Genomic DNA, 22089 nt, shown 5'->3' on the forward strand with positions numbered 1-22089 from the left:
TGAGATCTTGGTTCTGAATTTGTTAAGAAGGTGTGATAAGTGGTGATATTGTTTGTGCACTGCTACGATTTTATTGTGAATGCCAACTTCTGTAGCATATAGTAATTTTGAAGTTATAATTTTGAGAATGCCTGCAGCAGTTTTGCACCGTTTGATCCTGGTTTTGCTTTCCTGAAAGGCAATGCTAATCCTCTGGTGCCAAAATGTTCTGTAAAAAAACTGTGTATGCAGAGGTATGATTCCTTAGTATAATACTTTCTAATAGCTTTGAAAATCCTCGTTAGTCTACCGCTATCTGCATATGGGTGTAGCATTTCTTCCTAGTTGTAATTCCATTTTCAAGCCTTTGTTTGCAGGAAGGTTGTGCTTCATATTTCCCTTTTTTGAGAGGACTTTTACATTTGAAAATGCAAAGTTTCTATTGCAGCAAATCCTTCTCTCCCTTGAGAATTTCTTGTAAGCCATCTGGAGACAAGATGTTGCATATAAGGGAAACCAATTGCTCACAAGACTTGTCATGAGAAAAGGCCCCATAGCAAGATAATTACATTTATAGTTTCATTTTCATTTGAGATATGCAGGGCACAGCATGGAAGAACTTATGAGAGTGGATGAGATTGTCTTGCTATGATGTCTCCTACTGTACAGTGCAGAGGAAGACTTAAGACCTAAGCCATTTCTTGGTGCTCTACGGAGGTATTTACCTGAATGCAGAGAAGTCCATGCCGTCTTTCCTGTGAATTTCTCTACCACACTTTCTCTTTGAATGCTTTTTTTGCTTGTCTGATTTTATCTTTTCCTAGTCTTTTGTCTACCTGGGTGGGCTGAGTTATGAGTAACAGCATAATAACAGGAAATGTGATATGCTTTCATGGGCCTCACTCTGTTGAGGGAATAGGTGGAATTTTCCTTTCCATGTTAGAATATGTGGAAGGCAAGATGCATCTTTCCATTAACCCATTCAGCACTCACTATTCTTGGTAACAGCAAATTATAATAGTGAATTCAAATAATGAATGAGAATGCCTGTACAGTGTTTTAGTGGATTGGGATGGTCTTGAAACAATATTCAAGGACCTCATGTTTCACTTAGCTGCTTTTCCTTTCTACTCTGTGCAACTGTTCTCTTGCTGCATGAAGATGGGTTGAGCAGAGAAATGTCTTTATATTCTTCTGTGCTGCTGTTTCAGTGTGTGTGGTGGAATAATGGCCTGGGTAACGTGTCTTTTTAGGCTTTAATTTGTGCTGCCAAATGTTTGACTAGGTTTAAAAATGTTGCTTGAAGTTTGAGATCGGATTCTTGTCCTATTTTCTTGTTCCTTTTCTTTTTCACATTTTTACTTTGTTTGTTGTCAATGACAAAATGCTGAGAACCCTGAAAAGACTAAAAGATCTGTTTTGATTTATGGGAGTGGGAGAGCTGTTTCCATTCCCAGTGTGTCCGTTTAGTGCTGTCAGGACAGTCTTTAATATCCTCATATTTCCTTAAAATGTCGCTGGATGAAATGCTCTTGCCAGTGGCCACCATATGGCTAGAATTTGGATGTTGTGAGTGGTGCAAATGAATGCTGTGAATGCAGAGCAAAGAGAGGTTTTTGGTTGTTTGGTGGTTTGTTTTGATTGGTTTGGTTTAGTTTTTTAATGTGGAAAATAAGTGGTTCAGTATCATTCAAAGGTTTGACGTCATAATTTGTGTCAATTCCTGCAGCATTTATACACCAATTTATCCTGGCATTCTTGCCCTGAAAGGTAACTTTAATTCTCTGGTAATAAAATGTTTTGCAGAAAAACTGTGCATGTGGTGTTATGATGCCTGTGTATTATGGCTTATAATACCTGTGAGAATCCTCATAACTTCACTCCTATTTATTGTAACTTTGTGCCAAAGAGTTTCCTCATAGCTATAATTGCATTTTCAGGTCTTTTTTTTCCCAGGAAGGTTGTGGTTCATATTTTCCATTTCTGGCTAGGACCTTTACATTTGAAAATGCAGAGTTTGTACTGCAGCAAGTCCTTACCTGCCTTGAGAAGGTCCTATCAGCCATCTGGAGACAAATATTTGTGTATAAGGGAAATGAAACAGAAGCTGAAACTGAATCTGTCTTCATTGGTCACGAGACATGGCATGAGAAAGGTCCCCATAGTATGGCCTTTCCTTTTTCAGTTTCATATTCATTGACTATGAGCAGGCCACCTCATGGAAAATCAGATGACAGCTGATGAACATTTCTTAAAATGAAGTCCAGATGAACTCTCTAGGGCTTTGCTTGCAGCTTAAAACCTCAGTGATTTCTTGGTTGTTTAGGGAAGAATTTTCCTGTGCAGAGAGAAGACTGTGACATATGTCCAGTGATTTTCTCTATCACACTTTCTTTATGAATGCTTCTTTGTCCTGCTGGTCTGATATTTTCTTTTCCTGGTGTTTCTTCCCTGCATGTAGGTTGTGTTGTCAATAGCAGCATAGCTTTGTTGGGGAATGTGTTATGTGTTCATGTGCCTTGCCCATGTAAGGCACAAGGTGCGCATTTCAATGAAGTTTGAACTAGTGCAGAAGACTGGAGATACCAGTTTAGTTGTGTGTTCTCCTCCATATTTTTATTTATTTATTTTTTGTCTGGGTGGTGGATGTAAACATTATGTTAGTAGAAGAGGTATGTCTCTGTGGAGCATGCATTTAAAGTAGAGGGGCATTTACTTACTGATATATTTATGATGACCCAGTCCCTGTTGGAGAATGGCTCCTCTCTATCCCTTACCTCTTTAGAAGGCTTTAGAAAATTGCAGAGAACTGTACCTCCCCTATTGGTATACCTTGATGGTGTCATTGTGCACATTACATGGTATTGAGAAATTGTCTGTTCAACTTTTCCTTTGGTGATCTGTGCTTGCAAATTCCAGAGATGAAAGGAATGCATTGAAGTTATGAAGGTTTGAAGTGACATGTTGGGGGAATGTTGTGTGAGGGGCTGTAGAAGGAGTGACACTCCTTTCTCTACTTGTTTTAGTTATTTCATTCCACATGTAGCTGTGGTTTATGCACTTTGAAGTCTGTCTGCTGAATAGGTTTTTCTTGAGAAATGTTATTGAGCTTTTTGGGGAACTTTGGGGGAGCCCTCTGGAGAATTCCTTCCCTACTATCTACCTTACATGCTCTACTACTATGAATACTGAAAAATATCCATGTTTATAAACTCTCTGCATACCATTTATTCCCTTCACAATGTTTTTATTAGGTCACGTTAATGTGGTGGAAAAAAAAAATGTCTTTGGAACTGTCCATGGTGAAGACTGTGTGCACGTTGTGAAGATGTGGACTAGGCAATTGGTCTTTTGGTGAAGTCCTTCTGGCTGTTATGAATAGGGAAGGCAATCATAACATTGGGATATTTTGGTAATTCTTCATGTGTGAAAGTCTGTTGTTGGAAAGAGGAGCCTTTGAACACTGACCTCTTAAGGATGCAGCTGAAAGTGGCTTTTCTAACAGATGTCCTATGACAGCAGTCATGTTCATAGAATCCTGGAATCATTTAGAAAAAAATCATTGGAAAACACCTCTTACATCATCTATCCCAACCTTTAACCTAGCACTGCCAAGTCTTACATTAAGCTATGTAACTAAGAGCTACATCTAAATACTTTTTGAAGACCTCCAAGGATGGTGACTCAACTACTTCCCTGGGCAGCCTGTATGAAAACCTCACAACCCTTTCAGTGATTTTTTTTTTCCTAATGTCCCATGTAAGCCTCCCCTGAAACAATCCGAGGCATTTTCGTAGTGTTTTATCACATGGTTCTTGGGAGAACAGGCCAATCACCAGTTTGCTGTAGGCCCCTTTAAGGTAATCATAAAGGAAGTTTATATTTGCCCTGAGCCTCCTTTTCCCTAGGCTAGACAACCCCAGCTCCCTTATCCGCTCCTATTAAGACCTGTTCTCTTGGCACTTCAATGGCTCCATTGCCCTTCTTTGGACCTGCTTCAGCACCTCAATAACCTTCCTGTAGTGACGGGTCCAAACGTGAACTCAGCATTTGATTTGCAGCCTCACCAGAGATGGGTACAGAGGGACAACCGTTTTCCTAGTCCCTCTGGCCAGACTATTTCTGATACAATTCAGGATGCTGTTGGCTTTCTTGGCCCCCGGAACACACTGCTGGCTCATATTTAGCCAGCTATCAAGCTATACTCAGAGATCCCTTATGTCTAGCCATCTTTTAAGCCAGTCTTCCCCCAGCCTGTAGCACTGCATGGAATTACTCTGACCCAAACAATGGACTTGTCACTTAACCTTGTTGGACCACATGCTGCTGGCCCCGTCCTATTGGTCCAGCCTATCCAGATACATCTGTAGGACCTTCCTACCCTTGAGCAGATCAACATTTGTGATTAACTTGGTGTCATCTGAAAATGTGCTGAGGGTGCACTGAGTCCCCTTATCCAGGTCATTGACAAATGAAACTGAAGAGAACTGGCTCCAATATTGAGTCTTGGGGGGCACCACTTAAGACCGACCTCCATCTCAATTTAACGCCATTCACAGTGACTCTTTGGGGTTGACTAACATGCCAGTTTTTAAGCCAGTAAAGTGCCCACCTGTCCAAGCCATGAACAGCCATTTTCTCCAGGAGAATTCTGTGCAAAAGAGTGTTCAAAAGCTTTACTGAAGTCAAGGTAGACCAGATCCAAAGCCTTTCCCTCATCTACTTGGCACGTCACCTTGTACAGAAGGAGATCAGATTCATGAAGGGGAGGACCTGTCTTTCATTAAGCCCTGTTGACTGAACCTGATCACCTGGTTACCCTGTAAGTGCCATGTGATGGCACTAAAGATGTTTTGTTCCACAAGCTTCCCCAGCACTGACAGGCCTGTAGTTTCCCGGATTGTCCTTTGGGCCCTTCTTGTAGATGGGCATCACATTTGCTAGCCACCAGACATCTGGGACCTCTCCAGATAGCTGTGACTTCAAATAAATATTGGAAAGTGGCTTGGTGAGCACTTCCACCAGCTCCTTCTGTACCCTTGGGTGGACCCTTTCTGGCCCCATAGACTTGCATCTGTCTAAGTAGTTTAGCAAGTCGCTAAAGACTGAGACCAAAAACACATTAGGGGGATCATGTCTTGTCAATGTGTTTTCCCTCCACATCCAGTAAAGGATGGAGCTTGTCTTTGGTCCTCCTTTTCTTGTTTATGGATTTATAAAATCATTTTTGATGTCTTTAAGAGCTGTAGCCAGCTTGAGCTCCAGTTGGGCTTTGGCCGTTCTAAATTTTCTCCCCACAGAACCTCAAACATATCCTCAGTAAAAGAATGACATTCAAGGGATATACTTCTATCTAATGTTGAGGCAAATGAAAAAAGAACATCTGTAGAGTGACAGTGAAATCCTTCATTTGTGTAATTTTCACATTTTTGCCTTGTTTGCTGTGAATGTTTGAACTGGGCTTGAGTGTGGCAGAGACCCGTAAAAAGATTGGAAGATCTGTTAGAATGGTGGGACTGGGGGAGCAGTTTCCTTCCAGACCTTGAATATTTCCTTCTGTGGAGAGAACTACTTGGATATATTTCTATTTCAGTAAAGTGTCAGAAAATTATATGCGCCTTTTCTTTTTTCTCTGACGGATAGTGAGAAGTAGGATGTGGTCCATGATGCAGATAAAGACTGTGACTGCAGACTACAGTGGCTGAGAAGCAGGCTTAGAGCCTGGAAAATAGTTGGATCAGTGTGTCTTTCACTGGGGAATGCTTTTTTCCATGCCTGATGCCAAGGGCTATGCCATTTCTGTTCTAGTCATGGTGTCCCTGTCCTTAGAGGCAATAATGTATCCCAGAAAATAAAGTATATGGCAAAAAGTGCCTATGGCGTAGAGGTCTGTGAGGTGAAAGGGTGCAGACTGAAGTCACCACCATGTATGAAGAAGAAGTCAAAGAAGAGCAGAAGGGTACTGTGGGAGCAGGTGTTCCATGAAAGTAATAATCTAGGGCTGTAACTGATGCCAAGTACTGATGTAATAACCATTAGTCATGAATGTGAATGCTGACTGTAGAATGAGATCCAGTGATTCAGCATGACAGAATGAGAAAAATATGATTGATGCTTAATGCTTGAGATATTTCATGGTCTTCCTTTGGCTTTTTTTCTCAAATGAATGTATTGGACATGTTTGATAAGTGATGCCAAATTCTGCCCTCATCTTACACCTCTGTGTACACTGGCATGCTTGTGTCCCATGGTTCTCTGATACATTCAAAGTGAACGCCCTGGGGTTTTCTTCTGTTTTTGTTTGTTTGTTTGTTTGTTTATTTGTTTTGGGTAGGCATTTTACTGGAAAACCACTTAAGAGAATGAAAGTTAGAAAATCATCTTCAGCAATTGTCCTCTCCTGGACTGCATTTATAGTGGGGAAAACTAATAAGAGGTGAGTGCTCAGACTGGCTTGCTAAATATGTGGATTGTGGAGTGAGTGCAAAGGCTTCTGAGAGAGCTGAAGACCTGTTTATTTCTTGGTGATGCACCCTTACAGGGGGAAATGATTTGTATCAGTTGTTGACATTGGAACGAGAACACTAATTATAAATTTGATATATCTCTCTTTCAGTAAAGTGTCAGAGAATTATAAGCCCTTGTCTTCCTGCTCTCACCAATGGTGAGAAGTGGGATGTTGTCTATGACACAAATAAAGACTGTGACTGCAGAGTAGAAAGGGTGAGAGGCAGGCTTAAAGCATGGAAATTGGACATATTTGATAAGTGATGCCAAATTCTGCCCTCATCTTACACCTCTGCGTACACGGGCTTGCTCGCGTCCCGTAGTTCTCTAATACATTCAAAGTGAATGCCCTGGGGCATTCTGTTTTATCAGTAGGCATTTTTCTGGAAAACCGTTAAAGTGAATGAAAGTTAGAAAAGCATCTTCTGCTGTTGTGATCTCCAAGACTGCATTTATAGTGGAGGAAACTGATCAGAGGCGAGTGCCCAGACTGCTTTGCTAAATAACAGGGATGTGGAGTAAGTGCCCAGGCTTCTCAGAGAGCTGAAGGCACCTGTTGATTCCTTGATGCTGCACATGTACAGGGAGAACTGTTTTATATCAGTTGTTGACATTGGAACGACAGCACTAAGTATCAACGAATGTAAGATTTAAATGAATATAAAGTGTTGGAGAGACAAGGAAATATTCATTCAAGAAGGACTGCAGAAACGATCTCTGCAATTCGTTGAAGAGACTGTCCTGAACACATGGTGTAAGGGCGATAATTATTTGAGGTCAAATTAAAACGTATACTTTTACCTGCCATGCAGTAGAACTACGATACGAAGAAGAGGCGACTATTTTCATTCTGATCATGACCGCCCTCAAGACCAGAATGAATTCGAATTCGATTCGATTCGTGTCGCAGGGGAATGTGCCGAATCGCCGTGTCCGCGGGGACCGAAGGTTTCCGCGGAAGAGGCAGGGCGGCGGCGTTCGCTGTCAGCCGTGCGTGCAGTGCCGTGCGGAGGCTGCGGGCGCCGCTGTTCACCACGGAGGAGAGGAGAGGAAGGAGCGGAGCGCTGCAGCCAGCCCCTCCCGCTGCGGCCCGGCTCGCTCGCTCTCTCGCTGTATCGGCGGCCGTGCGGGATGCGAGTGGCCCCGCGGTGTGGAGCCGAGCTACAGAGAGTCGGAGGGGCTGGCGAGAGCGGACGGAAGCGGGTTCCGAAACCTGATCCGGAGCGGCAGACGAACAGTCGGGACGGAGCTGGAGAGGTGTCGGCGGGGCCGTGGCGGAGATGTGCGCACCAAGAGAAGGGCGCTGGGGCCGGAGGCAGCGAGCGCTGCTGTGCTGCGTGTTGGTGGCGGCGTGGGAGGCGGCGTGGGGACAGCTGCGCTACTCGGTGCCCGAGGAGCTGCCCAAGGGCTCTTTCGTGGGCGACGTGGCCAAGGACCTGGCGCTGCAGCTGGCGGCGCTCCGCGATCGCGGCGCCCGAGTGGTGTCTGCAGATAGGACGCAGTATTTTGCTCTGCATGCGAACAGCGGCCACCTGGTGACGGCGGAGAGGCTAGATAGAGAGCAGCTGTGCCGGCTGGTGGAGCGATGCGTGCTGCGCTGTGAGGTGATCGTGGAGAGCGAGATGAAGGTTTACGAGATCGAAGTGGAAATCACGGACATTAACGACAACGCACCCACGTTCGGAGAAGCAGAAAAGGAACTGAGAATGAGCGAAACGACTGCTCCCGGGTCGCGCTTTCCCCTGTCTAAGGCTTACGACCCAGACGTGGGAGTGAATTCCCTGCAGAGCTACGAGCTGAGCGGCGACGAGCACTTCTCGCTGTCCGTGCAGGTGGGAGCCGACGGCGAGAAGCGTCCCGAGCTGCTGCTGGCCAAGGCGCTGGACCGGGAGGAGGCGGCGTTTCACGAGCTGGTGCTGAGGGCGAGCGACGGCGGCGAGCCGGCACGGACGGGCACGGTGCGCATCCGCGTGTCTGTGCTGGACGCCAACGACAACGCGCCCGTGTTCAGCCAGGCGGTGTACGCTGTGCGCATGCCCGAGGACGTGCCCGTGGGCTCCACCCTGCTCACCCTCACGGCCACCGACGCCGACGAGGGACTCAACAGCGAGGTTAAATATTCGGTCACAAAGCTGACAGCCGGGCTAACAAACAAATTCTTTCTGGATCCCGAGACGGGATCGATCAGACTGTTGAGGAGCCTGGACTTCGAGGAAGGCGACTCCTACGAAATGGAGGTGCAGGCACACGATACCGGAGAGCTTTTCGACACGGCTACCGTCTCGATCTCGGTGATGGACGTGAATGACAACGCGCCCGAGATTTCGGTGCGGTCGGCGCTGAGCGAGATCTCGGAGGACGCGCCGCCGGGGACGGTGGTGGCCCTGCTGCACGTGCAGGACCGCGACTCGGGCGCCAACGGCGAGGTGCGGTGCTCGCTGGTCGGCGACGTGCCGTTCCGTCTGCGGAGCTCGGTGGGCAGCTACTACAGCGTGGTGACGGCGCGGGAGCTGGACCGGGAGGAGGTGTCGGAGTACAACGTGACGGTGTGGGCGTCGGACGGCGGGTCGCCGTCGCTGCGGAGCAGCGCGGTGCTGGCGCTGCGCGTGCTGGACGTGAACGACAACGCGCCGGTGTTCGCGGAGGCGCGCTACAGCGCCCGTCTGCCCGAGAACAACGCCGAGGGCGCGCTGGTGCTGACGGTGCGGGCGTGGGACGCGGACTGGGGGCAGAACGCGCGCGTGCGCTACCGGCTGGCGGAGGGGCGCGTGCGGGGCGCGCCGCTGTCGTCCTACGTGTCGGTGCAGGCGGAGACGGGCGCGCTGTACGCGCTGCGCTCGTTCGACTACGAGGAGGTGCGAGAGGTGGGGCTGTGCGTGCGGGCGGAGGACGGCGGCGCGCCGGCGCTGAGCAGCAACGTGTCGGTGCGGCTGCTGATCGTGGACGAGAATGACAACGCGCCGCAGGTGCTGTACCCGCCGTCGTCGTCGGCGGCGGCGGCGGCGGGCGCGGGCTGGACGGGCGTGGAGCTGGCGCCGCGCTCGGCGGAGCCCGGCGCGCTGGTGGCCAAGGTGGTGGCGGTGGACGCGGACGCGGGGCAGAACGCGTGGCTGTCCTACGAGCTGGCCAAGGCGACGGAGCCGGGGCTGTTCCGCGTGGGGCTGCACAGCGGCGAGGTGCGCACGGCGCGCTCGCCGCTGGCCCGCGACGCGCCCAGGCACAGCCTGGTGGTGGTGGTGAAGGACCAGGGCCGGCCGGCGCTGTCGGCCACGGCCACGCTGACGGTGGTGCTGGCCGAGAGCGTGGCCGAGCTGCTGTCGGAGCTGGGCAGCGCGGCGGCGCCGGCCGAGCCCGGCGGCAGCCTGACGCGCTGGCTGGTGCTGGCCGTGGCGGCCGTGTCGTGCCTCTTCGTCGCCTTCCTGCTGCTGCTGCTGGCGCTGCGCCTGCGGCGCTGGCGCCGCTCGCAGCTGCTGCCGCCGGCCAGCGGCGCCTTGCGCGGCGTGCCGGCCTCGCACTTCGTGGGCATCGACGGCGTCCGCGCCTTCCTGCACTCCTACTCGCACGAGGTGTCGCTCACGGCCGACTCGCGCAAGAGCCAGCGGCGCTGGGCGGCCGACAGCTGCTGCAACACGCTCCCGGCGCGGCCGCCGCCCGACAAGGCCGCGCCGCTGCTCGGGGAAGACGCTGCCGGCGCCCGCGGCGCACCGCCCGACGCCCTCCCGGTGAGTCAGTCGCTCCGGACACCCCGACGCCCTCCGTCTCGGCGCTTGCCTCCCTTTCTGCTCATTGCCTTTCCCTCGGTGTTCTGCTTCCCCTCACGATGTCCCAGAATGATAAGCCCTTATTAGCTGTTGAGATACAGTTGGAAGGTGAATATTGAGCGTGGTGCAACTGAAAGCTGTAAATGTAGAGGAGTGGAGTTGGGACGTTGGTTCTGCATCTGAATAGAATGTGTGATAAGTGGTGATTTTGTTTGGGCAGTGGTACGATTTTATTGTGAATGCCAACTTCTGTAGCATATAGTAATTTTGAAGTTATAATTTTGAGAATGCCTGCAGCAGTTTAGCACCATTTGATCCTGGTTTTGCTTTCCTGAAGGGCAACGCTATTCCTCTGATGCCAAAATGTTCTGTACAAAAACTGTGTATGCAGAGGTATGATTCCTTAGTATAATACCTTTTAATACCTGTGAAAATCCTCAGTAGTCTACTGCTATCTGCATAGGGGTGTAGCGTTTCTTCCTAGTTTTAATTCCATTTTCAAGCCTTTGTTTGCAGGAAGGTTGTGCTTCATATTTCCCTTTTTTGAGAGGACTTTTACATTTGAAAATGCAAAGTTTGTATTGCAGCAAATCCTTCTCTCCCTTGAGAAGGTCTTATAAGCCATCTGGAGTCAAGATGTTGTGTACAAGGTAAACCAATTGCTCACTAGACTTGTCATGAGAAACGGCCCCATTGTAAGTCATTTACATTTATAGTTTCATTTTCATTTGAGATAAGCAGGGCACAGCATGGAAAAACTGATGAGAGTTGATGAGCTTGTCCTCCTATGATGTCCCTACTGTACAGTGCAGAGGAAGGCTTAAGACCTGAGCTATTTCTTGGTGCTCTACGGAGGTATTTACCTGAATGCAGAGAAGACCATGCAGTCTGTCCTGTGAATTTCTCTACCACACTTTCTCTGTGAATGCTTTTTTTGCTTGTCTGATGTAACTTTTCCTGGTGTTTTGTCTACCTGGGTGGGCTGAGTTATGAGTAACAGCATAGCTGTGTTGAGGAATGTGATATGTTTTCATGAGCCCCGCTCTGGTGACAAAATAGATGGAATTTTCCTTTCCATGTAAGAATATCTGGAAGGCAAGATGCTTCTTTCCATTAACCCATTCAGCACTCACTATTCTCGGTAACAGTAAATTCCAATAGTGAATTCTAATAATGAATGAGAATGCCTGTACAGTGTTTTAGTGGATTGGGATGGTCTTCAAACAATATTCAAGGACCTCATGTTTCACTTAGCTGCTTTTCCTTTCTACTCTGTGCAACTGTTCTCTTGCTGCATGAAGATGGTTTGAGCAGAGAAATGTCTTTATATTCTTCTGTGCTGCTGTTTCAGTGTGTGTGGTGGAATAATGGCCTGGGTAACGTGTCTTTTTAGGCTTTAATTTGTGCTGCATAATATTTGACTAGGATTGAAAATGTTGCATGAAGCGTGAGGTTGTATTCCTGTCCTATTTTCTTGTTCCTTTTCTGTCTTTTTCATGTTTTTGCTTTGTTGTCAATGACAAAATGCCGGAGAACCCTGAAAAGACTGGAAGATCTGTTTTGATTTATAGGAATGGGAGAGCTGTTTCCATTCCCAGTGTGACTGTTTAGTGCTGTCAGGACAGTCTTTAATATGCTCATGTTTCCTTAAAATGTCACTGGATGAAATGCTCTTGCCAGTGGCCTCCATATGGCTAGAATTTGGATGTTGTGAGTTGTGCAAATGAATGCTGTGAATGCAGAGCAAAGATGGTGAGTGGAATATTTTTTGTTTGTTTGTTTCTGTTTGTTTTTATTTTTTTGTTTGTTTGTTTTGTTTATTTATTTTTTTTTCTTTTTGAATGTGGAAAACTAGTAGCTCAACAGTGATATCGTTCAGTCAAAGGTTTGACTTCATAATGTGCGCCAATTCCTGAAGCATTTATGCAGCATTTTGTTCTGATTTTCTTGCCCTGAAAGGTAACTTTAATTCTCTGGTAATAAAACGCTTTGCAGTAAAACTGTGCATGTGGTGTTATGATGCCTGCGTATTATGGCTTATAATACCTGTGAGAATCCTCATTACTTCACTCCTATTTATTATAACTCTTTGCTAAAGAGTTTCTTCATAGCTATAATTCCATTTTTACGTCCTTGTTCCCAAGAATGTTGTGGTTCATATATTCCTTTTCTGGCTAGGGCTTTTATATTTGCAAATGCGGCATTTGAATCGCAGCAAATATTTATGTCCTTTTAGAAGGTCCAGTCAGCCACTGGACGACAAAATTTTATGTAAAATGGGAAGAAACAGAAGCTGTATGGTTTTAGTGGAAGAGGCATGTCTCTGTGGAACAACAATTACACTTAAGGCAGAGGGACATTTCGTTACTGCTGTATTTACGAAGCCCCAGTCTTTGTTGCAGAAAGAATCCTCTCAGTCCCTTATCCCTTTTTAGGAGGCTTTAGATGCTTGCAGAGAAATGTAGCTCCCTTCGTGGTATACTTTGAAGGTGTGCTTGTACATGGTGCCTGAGATCGGGAAAAGGTTTGTTGAACTTTTCCTTTGGTGAGATTTGCTTGCAAATTCTGACAGTGAAAGAAAAGCATTGATGTTATGAAGGCTTGAGGTGAGGTGTTGGGGGAATTTTGTGTGAGAAGTTGTAGAAAGGCTGGTGGTGCTTTCTCGTCTTGTTTTAGTTATTCCATTCCCCACAAAGCTGTGGTTTACGCTCTTTGAAGTCTGTCTGGTCAATAGGTTTTGCCTGAGAAATGTTATTGAGGTTTCTGGGATCTTTGGGAGAGCTTTCTTGAGAATTCATCCCCTACTGTCTACCTTATGTGGTCTACTACTGATGCAGGAAGAACAGCCGAAAGCAGAAAAGACACCAGTATGGTCAGATCATGCTCCATTTTTTTACCCAAATAGCCTGACTTTTATAGTGAACTTAACAGGGTTGGATAGTGTCTCACACAAGATTATTGGTCAAAAGCACGCAGAGAAACAAGTACAAGAAAACAACCCCACCTGCAAGAAAACAACCCCCTTGTGATTAGCAGTCATGTAGAACTTGTCCTTGAAGCCAGCTGGTGGCAACAATATTTCTCTAAATTCCTCATCTGGGCGACGTTGGAACACTGTCATGGGAACTTCTCATAGTCATTCCTGGTAGCTTGGTTTGCTCAGTTGCAGCAAGCCATGGGATCTTTACTGTTTCAAAAATCCCTCAATATGCTACTATGAATACTGAAAAATATTTAAATATAAAAAAAAAATAAAAATCAAAGTGTATAAACTAGCTGCATAACATTTATTTTCTTCACAATGTTAGGTCATGTTAATGTAGTAGAAAGAAATGTCTTTAGAGCTGTCCATGGTATAGTCTCTGTGCACGTTGTGAAGAAGTGGGCTGGGCAATTGGTCTTTTAATGAAGTCCTTCTGCCTGTTATGAATAGGGAAGGCAAAAATAACAGCTGGGGGTAGCTTGAAAATTCTTTGGGTGTGACATTCTCTTGGTGGAAGAGGATCCTTTGAACCCTGACCTCTCAAGAATGGAGCTGGAAGTGGCTTTGATAACAGATGTGCAATGACAACAGCTGTGTTCATAGAATCCTGGAATCCTTTAGGTTGGAAAAGAGCACTTAGATCATCTAGCCCAACATTTACCCTAGCACTGCCAAGTCTACTGTTAAACCACATCACTAAGCTCTCCATCTACACACTTCTGAAGACCTTCAATGTTGGCAACTCAACTACATCAATGGGCAGCCTTGCTGAATACTTCTCAATCTTTTCAGTGAAACACGTTTTCCTAATATCCAACGTAAAGCTCCACTGCAGCAATCTGAGGCCATTTCCTATTGTTTTATCACATGGTTCTTGGCAACAGGGGGATTCCCACTTTGCTGTAGCCCCCCTTTAAGGTAATTGTAGAACACGATAAGATCTGTCCTGAGCCTCCTTTGCTGTAGACTAAACAACCCCACCTCCATCAGCCGCTCCTAATGAGACCTGTTCTCTAGACCCTTCAACAGCTCCGTTGCCCTGCGTTGACCTGCTTCAGCACCTCAGTAACCTTATGTAGTGAGGGGTCCAAAAGTGATCACAGTATTTGAGGTGTAGCCTCACGAGAGCCGAGTACAGAGGGACAATCACTTCCGTAGTCCTGCTGGCCAGACTATTTCTGATACAATTCAGGATACTGTTGGATCTCTTGGCCATACTGCTGGCTCATATTCAGCTGGCTACTGACCAATACTTGGAGGTAGCTTTTGGCTGGCCAGCTTTTCGGCCAGTCTTCTTTCCCCAGTCTGTAGCACTGCATGTGATTGCTGTGACCCAAACAAAGGACCCGTCACTTAGCCTTCTGGCCCCATAGACTCACATATGTCTAAGTAGTTTATCAGGTTGCTGACCCTTTTCTCATGGATTATGAGGTCTTCATTCTGCTTCCTGTCCCTATCTAGCAGGTAGTCAGGGGATTGGGTACCCAGAGAAAAATAGGTCTTGTTGCTAAAGACTGAGACCAAAAACGCATTAGGGAGATCATCTCTTGTCACTGCCACTGTATTTCCCCTCCACATCCAATAACGGATGGAGCTTGTCTTTGGTCCTCCTTTTCTTGTTTATGTATTTATAAAATAATTTTTGATGCCTTGAAGACCAATAGCAAGCTTGAGCTCCAGCTGGGCATTGGCCCTTCTAATTTTCACCCCACACAGTCTGAAACATCTCCTGAGTAACAGAAGTACATCCCTGGAATTTCATTCTATCTGATGTTGAGGCACATCAAAAAAACATCTGTAGAGTGACAGTGAAGTCCATCATTTGTGCAATTTTCACATTTTTGCCTTGTTTACTGTGGACTGGGCCTGAATGTGGCAGAGACCCCTAAAAAGACTGGAAGATCTACTAGAAAAGAACTTCTTTGATATATCTCTCTTTCAGTAAAGTGTCAGAGAATTATATGCCCTTTTCTTTCTGCTCTCACCAATGGTGATAAGTGGGATGTTATCCATGATGCAAATATAGACTGTGATTGCAGAGTCGAAAGGGTGAGAGGCAGGCTTAGAGCCTGGAAAATAGTTGGATCAGTGTGTCTTTGGCTGGGGAATGCTCTGGTTTCATGCCTGATGCCAAGGGCTATGCCATTTCTGTTCTGATCATGGTGTTCCTGTCCTTAGAGGCAATGATGTTTCCCTGAGAATAAAGTATTTGGCAGAAAGTGCCTATGGAGTAGAGGTATCTGAGGTGAAAGGGTGCAGACTGGAGTCACCACCATGTATGAAGGTGAAGTCAAAGAATAGCAGAAGGGTACTGTGGGAGCAGGTGTTCCATGAAAGCAATAATCTAGGGCTGTAACTGATGCCAAGCACTGATGTAATAACCATTAGCCATGAATGTGAATGCTGACTGTGTAGAATGAGATCCAGTGATTCAGCATGACAGAATCTGGAAAATATGATAGATGCTTAATGCTCGAGATGTTTCATGGTCTTTCTTTGGCTTTTTTTTCTCAAATGAATTTAGTGGACGTGTTTGATAAGGGATGCTGAGTTCTGCCCTCATCTTACTCTGAGTACATGGGATGCTCGTGTCCCATAGTTCTCTGATACGTTCAAAGTGAATGCCCTGGGGTTTTCTTCTGTTTTATGGGTAGGCATTTTTCTGGAAAACCGTTAAAGTGAATGAAAGTCAGAAAAGCATCTTCTGCTGTTGTGATCTCCTGGACTGCATTTATAGGGGGGAAACTGATCAGAGGTGAGTGCCCAGACTGCTTTGCTAAATAACAGGGATGTGGAGAGTGCCCAGGCTTCTCAGAGTAGTGAAGACACCTGTTGATTCCTTGATGCTGCACATGTACAGGGAGAACTGTTTTATATCAGTTGTTGACATTGGGACGACAACACAAATTATCAGCGAATGTAAGATTTAAATTAATATAAAGTATTGGAGAGACAAGGAAATATTCACTCAAGAAGGACTGTAGAAACGATCTCTGCAATTCCTTGAAGTGACTGTCCTGCACACATGGTGTAAGGGCGATAATTACCTTAAGGTCAAATTAAAACGAGTAATGCTACCTGCAATGCAGTAGAACTAAGATATGGAGAATAGAGACTACCTTCGTTCTAAGCATGGCCGCCATGAAGAACAGAATGAATTCGATCTTCTTATAAAGAAGAGACAGCGTTGCAGAAGCAAACGCACCGACTTTGGGCCGTGTCGCAGGGGAATGTGCCGTGGCACCGCGTCAACGGGGGCCGAAGGTTTCCGCGGAAGAGGCAGGGCGGCAGCGCTCGCTGTGAGCCGTGCGTGCAGTGCCGGTCGGAGGCTGCGGGCGCCGCTGTTCACCACGGAGGAGAGGAGAGGAAGGAGCGGAGCGCTGCAGCCAGCCCCGCCCGCTGCGGCCAGGCTCGCTCGGTCGCCCGCTGTATCGGCGGCCGTGAGGGCTGCGAGCGGCCCCGCGGTACGGAGGCGAGCTACAGAGAGTCGGAGGGTCTGGCGATAGCGGACGGCGGCGGGGCCGAAGCCGCAGAGGGACGGAAGCGTGAGCCTGATCCGGAGCGGCAGACGAACAGTCGGGCGGCGGCGGAGAGCTGTCAGCGGGCGTCCGGTGGCGGCGGGGCCGTGTCGGAGATGTGCGCACCAAGAGAAGGGCGCTGGGGCCGGAGGCAGCGAGCGCTGCTGTGCTGCATGTTGGTGGCGGCGTGGAAGGCGGCGTGGGGACAGCTGCGCTACTCGGTGCCCGAGGAGCTGCCCAAGGGCTCTTTCGTGGGCGACGTGGCCAAGGACCTGGCGCTGCAGCTGGCGGCGCTCCGCTACCGCGGCGCCCGAGTGGTGTCGGCAGAGAGGACACGGTATTTCGCTCTGCACGAGAACAGCGGCCACCTGGTGACGGCGGAGAGGCTAGATAGAGAGCAGCTGTGCCGACTGGTGGAGCGATGTGTGCTGCACTGCGAGGTGATCGTGGAGGGCGAGATGAAGGTTTACAGGATCGAAGTGGAAATCACAGACATTAACGACAACGCGCCCAACTTTGGAGAAGCCGAAAAGGAACTGACAATGAGCGAGACGACAGCTCCTGGGTCGCGCTTTCCCCTGTTCGAGGCTCACGACCCGGACGTGGGAGTGAACTCCCTCCAGAGCTACGAGCTGAGCGGCGACGAGTACTTCTCGCTGTCCGTGCAGGCGGGAGCCGACGGCGAGAAGCGTCCCGAGCTGGTGCTGGCCAAGGCGCTGGACCGGGAGGAGGCGGCGTTTCACGAGCTGGTGCTGAGGGCGAGCGACGGCGGCGAGCCGGCACGGACGGGCACGGCGCGCATCCGCGTGTCTGTGCTGGACGCCAACGACAACGCGCCCGTGTTCAGCCAGGCGGTGTACGCTGTGCGCGTGCCCGAGGACGTGCCCGTGGGCTCCACGCTCCTCACCCTCACGGCCACCGACGCCGACGAGAGAATCAACGGCGAGGTTAAGTATTCGGTGATAAAACTGAAGGCCGAGCTAACAGACAATTTTTTTCTGGATCCAGAGACAGGAGCCATCAGGCTGTTGAGGAATCTGGACTTCGAGGAAGGAGACTCCTACGAATTCAGGGTGCAAGCACGGGATAGCGGTGGCCTTTTCGACACGGCTATGGTCTCGATCTCGGTGAGCGACGTGAACGACAACGCGCCCGAGATTTCGGTGCGGTCGGCGCTGAGCGAGATCTCGGAGGACGCGCCGTCGGGGACGGTGGTGGCCCTGCTGCACGTGCAGGACCGCGACTCGGGCGCCAACGGCGAGGTGCGGTGCAGCATCGTGGAGAGCGTCCCGTTCCGCCTGGAGCTGGCGCTGGACAATTACTACAGCGTGGTGACGGCGCGGGAGCTGGACCGGGAGGAGGTGTCGGAGTACAACGTGACGGTGTGGGCGTCGGACGGCGGGTCGCCGTCGCTGCGGAGCAGCGCGGTGCTGGCGCTGCGCGTGCTGGACGTGAACGACAACGCGCCGGTGTTCGCGGAGGCGCGCTACAGCGCCCGTCTGCCCGAGAACAACGCCGAGGGCGCGCTGGTGCTGACGGTGCGGGCGTGGGACGCGGACTGGGGGCAGAACGCGCGCGTGCGCTACCGGCTGGCGGAGGGGCGCGTGCGGGGCGCGCCGCTGTCGTCCTACGTGTCGGTGCAGGCGGAGACGGGCGCGCTGTACGCGCTGCGCTCGTTCGACTACGAGGAGGTGCGCGAGGTGGGGCTGTGGGTGCGGGCGGAGGACGGCGGCGCGCCGGCGCTGAGCAGCAACGTGTCGGTGCGGCTGCTGATCGTGGACGAGAACGACAACGCGCCGCAGGTGCTGTACCCGCCGCCGTCGTCGTCGGCGGGCGCGGGCTGGACGGGCGTGGAGCTGGCGCCGCGCTCGGCGGAGCCCGGCGCGCTGGTGGCCAAGGTGGTGGCGGTGGACGCGGACGCGGGGCAGAACGCGTGGCTGTCCTACGAGCTGGCCAAGGCGACGGAGCCGGGGCTGTTCCGCGTGGGGCTGCACAGCGGCGAGGTGCGCACGGCGCGCTCGCCGCTGGCCCGCGACGCGCCCAGGCACAGCCTGGTGGTGGTGGTGAAGGACCAGGGCCGGCCGGCGCTGTCGGCCACGGCCACGCTGACGGTGGTGCTGGCCGAGAGCGTGGCCGAGCTGCTGTCGGAGCTGGGCAGCGCGGCGGCGCCGGCCGAGCCCGGCGGCAGCCTGACGCGCTGGCTGGTGCTGGCCGTGGCGGCCGTGTCGTGCCTCTTCGTCGCCTTCCTGCTGCTGCTGCTGGCGCTGCGCCTGCGGCGCTGGCGCCGCTCGCAGCTGCTGCCGCCGGCCAGCGGCGCCTTGCGCGGCGTGCCGGCCTCGCACTTCGTGGGCATCGACGGCGTCCGCGCCTTCCTGCACTCCTACTCGCACGAGGTGTCGCTCACGGCCGACTCGCGCAAGAGCCAGCGGCGCTGGGCGGCCGACAGCTGCTGCAACACGCTCCCGGCGCGGCCGCCGCCCGACAAGGCCGCGCCGCTGCTCGGGGAAGACGCTGCCGGCGCCCGCGGCGCACCGCCCGACGCCCTCCCGGTGAGTCAGTCGCTCCGGACACCCCGACGCCCTCCGTCTCGGCGCTTGCCTCCCTTCCTGCTCATTGCCTTTCCCTCCCCGTTCTGCTTCCACTTACGATGTCTCAAAGTGTTAAGTCCTTATTAGCTGTTCAGATACAGTTGGAAGGAGAATATTGAGAGTGTTTCAACAGAATGCTATGAATGTAGAGGAGTGAAGTTGAGATCTTGGTTCTGAATTTGAACAGAAGGTGTGATAAGTGGTGATTTTGTTTGGGCAGTGGTACGATTTTACTGTTAATGCCAACTTCTGTAGCATATAGTAATTTTGAAGTTATAATTTTGAGAATGCCTGCAGCAGTTTAGCACCATTTGATCCTGGTTTTGCTTTCGTGAAAGGCAACGCTAATCCTCTGATGCCAAAATGTTCTGTACAAAAACTGTGTATGCAGAGGTATGATTCCTTAATATAATACTTTCGAATAGCTTTGAAAATCCTCATTATTCTACCCCTATCTGCATTGGGGTGTAGAATTTCTTCCTTGTTGTAATTCCTTTTCAAGCCTTTGTTTGCAGGAAGGTTGTGCTTCATATTTCCAATTTTGAGAGGATATTACATTTGAAAATGCAAAGTTTGTATTGCAGCAAATCCTTATCTCCCTTGAGAACGTCTTATAAGCCATCTGGAAACAAGATTTTGTGTATAAGGGAAACCAATTGCTCACAAGACTCTTCATGAGAAAAGGCCCCGTAGTAAGATAATTACATTAATAGTTTCATTTTCATTTGAGATATGCAGGGCACAGCATGGAAAAACTGATGAGAGTTGATGAGCTTGTCCTCCTATGATGTCCCTACTGTACAGTGCAGAGGAAGGCTTAAGACCTGAGCTATTTCTTGGTGCTCTACGGAGGTATTTACCTGAATGCTGAGAAGTCCATGCCGTCTTTCCTGTGAATTTCTCTACCACACTTTCTCTGTGAATGCTTTTTTTGCTTGTCTGATGTAACTTTTCCTGGTGTTTTGTCTACCTGGGTGGGCTGAGTTATGAGTAACAGCATAGCTGTGTTGAGGAATGTGATATGCTTTCATGGGCCTCACTCTGTAGAGGGAATAGGTGGAATTTTCCTTTCCATGTAAGAATATCTGGAAGGCAAGATGCATCTTTCCATTAACCCATTCAGCACTCACTATTCTCAGTAACAGCAAATTCCAATAGTGAATTCTAATAATGAATGAGAATGCCTGTACAGTGTTTTAGTGGATTGGGATCGTCTTGACACAATATTCAAGGACCTCATGTTTCACTTAGCTGCTTTTCCTTTCTACTCTGTGCAACTGTTCTCTTGCTGCATGAAGATGGTTTGAGCAGAGAAATGTCTTTATATTCTTCTGTGCTGCTGTTTCAGTGTGTGTGGTGGAATAATGGCCTCGTAACGTTCTTTTTAGGCTTTAATTTGTGCTGCATAATATTTGACTAGGATTGAAAATGTTGCATGAAGCGTGAGATTGTATTCCTGTCCTATTTTCTTGTTCCTTTTCTGTCTTTTTCACGTTTTTGCTTTGTTGTCAATGACAAAATGCCGGAGAACCCTGAAAAGACTGGAAGATCTGTTTTGATTTATAGGAATGGGAGAGCTGTTTCCATTCCCAGTGTGACTGTGTAGTGCTGTCAGGACAGTCTTTAATATGCTCATGTTTCCTTAAAATGTCACTGGATGAAATGCTCTTGCCAGTGGCCTCCATATGGCTAGAACTTGGATGTTGTGAGTGGTGCAAATGAATGCTGTGAATGCAGAGCAAAGATGGTGAGTGGAATATTTTTTGTTTGTTTGTTTCTGTTTTTTTTTTTTTGTTTGGTTGGTTGTTTGGTTGGTTGGTTGGGTTTTTTTTTTTTTTGCTTTTTGAATGTGGAAAACCAGTAGCTCAACAGTGATATCGTTCAGTCAAAGGTTTGACTTCATAATGTGCGTCAGTTCCTGCAGCATTTATGCACCATTTTATCCTGGTGTTCTTGCCCTGAAAGGTAACTTTAAATATCTGGTAATAAAACGCTTTGCAGTAAAACTGTGCATGTGGTGTTACGATGCCTGCGTATTATGGCTTATAATACCTGTGGGAATCCTCATTACTTCACTTCTATTTATTGTAACTTTGTGCCAAATTGTTTCTTCATAGCTATAATTCCATTTTCAGGTCTTTGTTTTCAGGAAGGTTGTGCTTCATATTTTCCTTTTCTGGCTAGGACCTTTATGTTTGCAAATGCGACATTTGAATTGCAGCAAGTCCTTATCTGCCTTGAGAAGGTCCTATTAGGCATAATCAGAGAAATATTTGTTTATATGGGAAATGAAACAAAAGCTGACACTGAATCCGTCTTCATTGGTCACGACACATGGTATGAGAAAGTTCCCCATACATATTTCCCTTTACATTTTCATATTCATTGACTATGAGCAGGCCACCTCATGGAAAAACAGATGACAGCTGATGAACGTTTCTTAAAATGAAGTCTAGATGAATTCTCTAGGGCTTTGCTTGCAGCTTAAAACCTCAGTGATGTCTTGGTGGTTTAGGGAGGCCTTTTCCAGTGCAGAGAGAAGACTGTGGCCCATGTCCAGTGATTTTCTCTACCACACTTTCTTTTTGAATGCTTCTTTGTACTGCTGGTCCGATATTTTCTTTTCCTGGTGTTTCTTCCCTGCATGTAGGTTGTGTTGTCAATAGCAGCATAGCTTTGTTGGGGAATGTGTTATGTGTCCATGTGCCTTGGCTATGTTAGCCAGTAGGTTTGTATTTCATCAAAGTCAGAGC

The 22089-nt window shown here is 48.7% G+C and overlaps 3 protein-coding genes across 4 annotated transcripts in view; all 3 read left to right on the forward strand.

Annotated features, from left to right (window-relative positions):
• LOC101796191 (protocadherin gamma-C5-like) overlaps positions 1-22089 on the forward strand; it is a 220466-nt gene that overhangs the window by 80964 nt on the left and 117413 nt on the right. The gene's annotated exons all lie outside the window — the stretch shown is intronic.
• LOC139998663 (protocadherin gamma-A10-like) lies at positions 7594-11974 on the forward strand. Its single transcript, XM_072023344.1, has one exon. It carries the CDS (start codon positions 7767-7769, stop codon positions 10332-10334), a length of 2568 nt encoding a protein of 855 aa, XP_071879445.1. The 5' UTR covers positions 7594-7766; the 3' UTR covers positions 10335-11974.
• Positions 16131-19423, forward strand: LOC139998688 (protocadherin gamma-A2-like). Its single transcript, XM_072023429.1, has one exon. It carries the CDS (start codon positions 16865-16867, stop codon positions 19421-19423), a length of 2559 nt encoding a protein of 852 aa, XP_071879530.1. The 5' UTR covers positions 16131-16864.

This window comes from Anas platyrhynchos, chromosome 14 (genome assembly GCF_047663525.1).
Source record: "Anas platyrhynchos isolate ZD024472 breed Pekin duck chromosome 14, IASCAAS_PekinDuck_T2T, whole genome shotgun sequence".
In the NCBI taxonomy this organism is placed as follows: domain Eukaryota; kingdom Metazoa; phylum Chordata; class Aves; order Anseriformes; family Anatidae; genus Anas; species Anas platyrhynchos.